Genomic DNA, 7,405 nt, shown 5'->3' with positions numbered 1-7,405 from the left:
AAGTTATAAACTTACTTATATTAGGGATGTTCCGTTTAGACCTCCAAAAAGTCAGAATTCGAAATCGCGTGAGAGCATTCCTGGGAGTGATATTCACAATTAGATGGACGGACTTTTTCACAAAAGCTTTGATTCCATACACTACAAACCTACAAAAAAAAAAAAAAAACAAAAAGCTGTAAGTTCGGCGAGACCGAACTTTGAATACCCTCCACCATTTGTAAAGAATTTGACAAGTTTCAAAAAAAAAAAAATTGTTAAAATCTTAAAATTACCGAATGTAGCTAGGGTCTATACGACGATAATATTCAAATGCGAAATTTGGCTGGCCGGGCTGAACTTTGAATACCCTCCACCAAATGGAACCAGTTTGGCAATTTTCAAAAAAAAAAAAAAAAAATTAAATCCGCTAAAAATTCTGTTAAAATCTTAAAAATACCGAATGTAGCCGTATATTAGGGTTTATACCAGGACGTGGATTTGTATAGGCAACTTTTGTCATAACCTATAAAAAATATTCAAACGCGACACTTAAAAAAAATCTGTTTATAATGTAGCTTAAATCATCAAAATGCCGAATATAGGGAGGTGGTTATAAAACGTGGACCTGCACAGACAATTTTCTGTCATAGGCTATAGTATCCATTACGAACTTTAAATACCACATTTGAAATAATTCCGGTAAATAATGTCGCTAAAATCATCAAAAATACCGAATATCGGGAGGTACTGTTATATGGGGGCTATACGAAGACGTGGACCTGCACAGACTATTCATTACGAACTAAACTAAATACCAAATTCGAAACTATTCCGGTAAATAATCTAGCTAAGATCATCAAAATACATAATATATGGGGTACCGTTATGTGGGGGCTATACGAAGACATGGTCCATTTTCTATCTTAGGCTGTAGTACCTAATCCGAACTTCAAGTACCAAATTTGAAACAATTTCGGTAAATAATGTCGCTTAAATCATTAAAATACATAATATCGGGGGGTACCGTTATGTGGGGGCTATACGAAGACGTGGACCTGCACAGACAATTTTCTGTCATAGGTTGTAGTATCCATTACGAACTTCAAATACCAAATTTGAAACATTTCCGGTGAACAATGTCGTCTAAATCACCAACATAACGAAAATAGGAAGGTACCATTATATGGAGGCTATACTAAAACGTGGACCTGCAATGCTTATTTTCAATACCAAAAGTCATGCAGACATAATATACATTTCAGTAAAATTTTATGTCGAAAAATGTTTTCTTGTGGAACTTCTTGTTCGGGTAAGAAATAAGAGGACGAAGAAATAGTCGAGGTAGAAAGACGTGTGTTTGACTGAAGAATGAAGAATGTGTTTGACTGAAGATAGGTCATCTTAAAAATATGCTATGCCAGCTGCAAATTGACATTTAAGACGATATCATGATACATTTTAGGGTCACAAGCTCTCAATTCATCACGTTATAACTCAGAAGTTTGATTCACAGAGAATTTCAATTTCGGCGTTCTTTATATATTTATTAGGAGTTCCAGCTCCAAATATTTGGTTAACCTGGCCTGCCTTGTCCTTAATATTTTGAGATTTCCATTCCAGAATGTATGTTAAGCCCGTATCGTGCGAGTTAATACCTTATTGAAAATGTCGGAAACACTAGATAACTTACCCTATTTTTATAGCTACAATTTCGTTGATGACTCCGATGAGTTATACGACCTACACATGGCCATTAGAAGACTGATGTTCTGTTTCTGTTTGTCGGGATCCCGACAACTGGTATGATTGCCTATTGACTACTTTCATTCACTAGTGCTATCACCTGTTAGAACGAGTAAATCTAATTATTCACTTGTCTTCTGGGCTTTGTAGTTTCTGTCGCCTTTTAAAGCGTTTATGACATACGCAGTCCATCTTCTGTCTCTCTCCCTCTGTCCGTCTGTGGACTTTCCTCTAATTTTCAAATGTAATTTAATAGGAGTTTTGAGTATGCCTGTAATATAACGGCACCGCCATTTTTTTTGTATTTAAAATGTAATTCACGAATTCCGTTATTACCATGATTTTCAACGGCATCATTCTCAACGGCATCACTGGGCTCGACCCTTCCAATTTCATATCATTATTAGTTTGACTCTCCTGGTAGACCTTGATTGTTATTTTACAGTATCTTTTTTTTGATTTTGTCAAACTTGTTTAAGTTTTTTTTTTAGCTGGAGACACCTGAAACGGCATCCCTAATGGCTACCCATGATACATGGTCACATTGATGTACTTCGATGAATTCGGTATAAAAGGATGAGACATCAAGTGAAGATCATTAGTTAGAAAACTGATTTAGTACAAGAAGCAACAGCAGCTAGATTTAAACATCAGCTTACTTCGAAGTTTCCAAACGCATTCAGTAAACGAAGATCAAATAAAGTTATGAAAGCTTTTATATTAATGTCGTGTTTGGCCTTGGCCGCTGCCAAGCCAGAAGCTGGTTATGCCTATAATAGACCTGGCGGTGGTAGTGGTGGCGGTGGTTTTGGTGGTAGTTCGGGAGGTGGTGGTTTCGGCGGAGGTGGCTTTGGTGGTGGAGCTGGTGGAGGTGGTTTTGGTAGCGGAGGCTTTGGAGGCGGAGCTGGTGGAGGTGGTTTTGGTGGCGGTGCTGGAGGTGGTGGTTTTGGAGGCGGCGCTGGAGGTGGTGGATTCGATGGCGGCGCTGGAAGTGGAGGATTCGGTGGTGGTTCCGGAGGTGGAGGCTTCGGTGGTGGCGGGGGATTTGGAGGAGGTAACATTATCCCTATCAAATTATTCCTTTTAAATTATTTATTTTATTTGCCTTAAAAAGGTGCTGGTGGCGGCTTTGGAGGTGGTGGTGCCATTGGTGGTTTTGGAGGCGGCACCTTGGTCCAAAAAAGCGTATATGTTCATGTGGCCCCTGAGGAACCTGAGGAAGTTCGTCCACGACCAAATATTCCTGTTGGCCCTGCTCAGAAAAATTACAAAATAATTTTCATTAAAACTCCATCAGCTCCCGCTTATCAGGCCCCTGTTATTCCGGTTCAACCACAAAATGAAGAAAAGACATTAGTTTATGTATTGGTCAAGAAACCCGAGGATCAACAGGACATTGTTATACCCACTGCCGCACCTACACAGCCCTCCAAACCCGAAGTGTATTTCATCAAATACAAGACACAAAAGGATGGCGGTGGGGCTGGTGGTGGATTTGGTGGTGGTGCTGGCGGTGGAGCTGGTGGTGGAGCTGGTGGTGGCATTGGCGGCGGTCTTGGAGGTGGAAGTGGAGGTGGTGCTGGTATTGGCGGTGGCTTCGGAGGCGGCAGCGGTGGTGGTGTTGGAGGAGGTATTGGCGGTGGCAGTGGAGGTGGAATTGGAGGTGGCATTGGTGGTGGCATTGGTGGTGGTATTGGAGGTGGCATTGGTGGTGGTATTGGAGGTGGTAGTGGTGGAGGTTCCCCATCTACAAGCTATGGACCACCTGGAAAGTCAGGACACCATTAAGTTGTTTCTAATCTCACATGAAGAAAATCAACGAACAAAATGCTGAAGACGAACAAAATACGATAAAATACTGATCAGACAAGAGAAGTGCAAAAAAAATTTGTAACTTTTCTTATGAAGCATGCCGAGGATATCTAAATACAAGTCATGAACATCTTTCTATTCTTTGATCTATCTCTGTGTCTACTCCCTTAGTCTACGGTCTACTATTACAATCTATTATCTACGTATATAGCATTAACATAAAAATTAATAGGCGTTTTTAAGGCGTTGTATTAATGTACATATTGTTGACTAATTACTTACATATTGTTAACTAATTTTAATAAGCATAATAAAAAAAATAACGGTGACAAAATTTAACAGAACAAATGTTTATTTCTATATTGGGTTCATATATATTATTGCCATGTAATATTGAGCTTTACGAGAAGGATATTGTCAGTATCAAAACATGAAACTATATGAACAATGTCAACTAAAGGGATTATTATATAGTGTGTCTCCAATGCGGAATTTGAAACACTCAACATACCGTGTATCGGTAGTTTTTTAGAAACCGTCGAACAATTTGGACAATGTTCTGACACTAGTGGTGAACCTATTATGAACTACAGAATTTGGCACAACAATTTGTATTGTATCTAGAATGGTTGGTATTGAACATGAGATATATCGGTCTACGTTTTGGCCCCCATACAACAGTACCTTCCAATATTCGGTATTTTGATAATTTTCGCCATGTTTTTACGGACTTGTCTAAAAATTGGCATTTGTATTTCGTATTAGGTTCCAGGTCCGGTGGCGGAATATTATGCATATATGTCCAAGGTTTTGTATAGACTCCGGATATTCGGTATTTTGATGGTTTTAGTAAACTTTTTAAAAAAATTTGCATTTATAGTTGGTAATGGGTTCCACTTCCGGTCGCGGAATATTGTACATATAGGTCCACGTTTTCGCGTAGGTCCTCCCAATATTCGGTATTTTGGTCATTTTCGCCATGTTTTTTTCGGATTTGTCCAAAAATTGGCAATTGTATTTCGTAATAGGTTCTAGGTCCCAAGGTCTTGTATTGCCCCTATATAACGGTACCTCCCGATATTCGGTATTTTAATAGTTTTAGTCACATTTTTTAGGAATTGTTCAAATATTTGCATTTGTAGTCCGTAATGGGCTCCACTTGTGCATATAGGTCCACGTTTTCGCGTAGCTCCCATATAACGGTACCCACCGATTGCTTCAAATGTAATAGTTAAGAAAATATGGTAGATAACAATCCCTGAAGTATAAAATTGTCTATATAGGTTCCCGTTTTGGTATAGCGGCCTCACCCACATAGTATGGAGGGAATATTATCCGAACGAATTAAAGTAGATTGATAAAATTTTGCTCAAATGTATGTTATGTCTGCAGGATTTTGGTATTGAAAATGGGCCATGTAAGTCCACGTTTTGTTATATCCCCCATATAACGGTACCTCCCGATATTCGGTATTTTGATGATTTTATTGTTGTTTTGTTTCAAATTTGGTATTTGAAGTGCATAATGTATACTACAGCCTAAGACAGAAAATTGTCTGTGCAGGTCTACGTCTTCGTAGAGCCCCTATATAACGGTACTTCCCGATATTCGGTATTTTAATTATTTTATGGACATATTTCACCAGAATTGTATCAAATTAGATATTTGAAGTTCGTAATGGATACTACAGCCTACGACAGAAAATTGTGTGTGCAGGTCCACGTCTTCGTATAGCCCCCATATAACGGTACCCCCCGATATTCGGTATTTTGATTTTATCGACATTATAAACGATTTTTTTAAGTTTCGCATTTGAATATTGTAATGGCTTATGACAAATGTTACCTACGCAGGTTTATGTCGTCATATAGACCCTAATATAATAGCTACATTCGGTATTTTTAAGATTCTAACAGAATTTTTAACGGATTATATTGTTTTTGAGAATTGCCAAATTCGTTCCAAATGGTGGAGGGTATTCAAAGTTCGGCCCGGCCCAACTTACAGCTTTACTACTTGTTTTTTTTTTTTTTTTTTTAATTTAAAAGTATTATCCCAACGGTTTTACTATTTATAATTTAAAGTCGAATACGTTTGAAATTCAGATACCTTTATAAAAAATTTTTACTTTCCCCAATGGTGGAGGGTATTAAATGTTCGGCCCGGCTGAACTTAATGTTTTTTTCCTCATTCCGTTTGAAAATCATTGAAATAATAATTTTAGACCTAACAAAGTATATATATTTCTGATTAGCGTAAAATTTTAAGACAATTTAGCCCTGTCCGTTCGTCCATCTGTCCTTTGGAATTCGTAGACAAAGTTCTGCCACTGTCAGAGCCCATTAGAAATTCTTAATAACAAATTTGGAACAATTCCCTGGACAAATGTGGCTAAAAGTAATGCAAATGCCGAATATCTTTACATACTCTCCAATGCAAACTATTGTTACTGATTGCAAAGCTCAACTTCCGACAGAGGGACAGCGAATTTATACTTAAGTACTTTATATTAATAAGTTATGCCCTTCACATTTACAACAAAGATATTTGGTACCAGATATCAGAACGTAATGTTGGCAACTAAACAATTTGAGTGCAAGGTTACCTTCATTTTTACCAGTATTCACTCTTCTTTCATCGGCAACAGGAATTACAAATGACCTCCAGAAGTTAAACTCATCAAAAAAATTCAGGAGACGTTACGTGATTATTTTAGCTTCTCGATATTTCAAGTTGTGTGTAGTCAACTTAGTTTCGTTAGATATGTTCCTGAAGACCATACGCTGATATTGCTTTGTTGGACGAAAGTATGGGGCGTGTGACAAGCTGATTTTTTGGTGCACTTCCATCCTCCCAAAGAGTGTTGCTGTCGAATGAGTCCGTACTACATTCGGAACAATCATGTGTCGCTGATCTGGTAAATGTAGAAATAGCCACTTCCATTGTTCTTCTTCCCTAGGATGGGTGGATGATATTAGGAAAGTTTGCCTCGTAATTGCCGTTTGAAGGGGTGGTATTTCTCTTGCATTCTCCATTGTCAATGTCTTCTAGAAATGTTTGCTCTAATGATTTGATCAAATATGTGAGGGAAGTTCAATATTTTGTTCTACAGAAATCGGACCAATCTTCTTCCAAAAAAGGTAAAATCGATTGAAAGTGAAATACCTGAACCTAATTGTGAATAATTTCCATCGATTTCCACGATTGTAACTTTCGATATTCAAGATTTTGAAGATTTTGTGACAGCACATAGCCTATACAGCACCATGTTTTCATGTAACCCCCATATAACTGTACCTCCCTATTTTGGCAATTTTAGCCACATTTTCTAATAAAACAATTTAGAATTCGGTATTTAGAGTTGATCGCGGGTTCTACTCGCTGTGGCAGAATGTTGTCTACATATGAAAACGTCTTCCAATTGTTCTCCTATTTTGAATTTTAGCCACATCCGTTATTTTATTCATAACGGATTTTCTACCACCTGTGTGCAAAATATTGTCTACATAGATCCACGTTTCCCTTTATCCTCCATGTAAAGGTCAACGTTTTTCTATAGCCCCATCCTTACTTTCCAAAATACTCCAGACACAATACTCCAACGGACGAGCTCATTTTTCAATATTGTCCGAATTGAATATTACGATACGTTCAGCTCACGAGACATTTTTCAGCCACTGCGAGGCGGGTTTCGATCAAGTCGATTCTTTACTTTTCGAGTCATTTCTGCTGATGTTGCTGTTTTCTTCCGTCTACTTCCTTGACGTCGGGCTACGCTTCCAGTATCATGGTAACGAGGGATGGTACGAGACACAAAATATTTATTCACATTTATATGCTGGAGTGCTCTTACGATAGCCACTTCTGG

The 7,405-nt window shown here is 38.1% G+C and overlaps 1 protein-coding gene across 1 annotated transcript; it reads left to right on the top strand.

Annotated features, from left to right (window-relative positions):
- The first annotated feature begins 2,079 nt into the window (after window positions 1-2,079).
- On the top strand, window positions 2,080-3,859 carry LOC101900337 (uncharacterized). Its single transcript, XM_005187794.4, has 2 exons — window positions 2,080-2,779; window positions 2,840-3,859. The coding sequence occupies exons 1-2, from the start codon at window positions 2,431-2,433 to the stop codon at window positions 3,511-3,513; spliced, it is 1,023 nt and encodes a 340-aa protein (XP_005187851.2). The 5' UTR covers window positions 2,080-2,430; the 3' UTR covers window positions 3,514-3,859.
- The last annotated feature ends 3,546 nt before the right edge of the window (window positions 3,860-7,405 follow it).

This window comes from Musca domestica, unplaced genomic scaffold (genome assembly GCF_030504385.1).
Source record: "Musca domestica strain aabys unplaced genomic scaffold, Musca_domestica.polishedcontigs.V.1.1 4, whole genome shotgun sequence".
NCBI lineage: Eukaryota > Metazoa > Arthropoda > Insecta > Diptera > Muscidae > Musca > Musca domestica.
The sequence above is the reverse complement of the archived record's forward strand: the minus strand, read 5'-3'. Positions and strand labels throughout refer to the sequence as shown.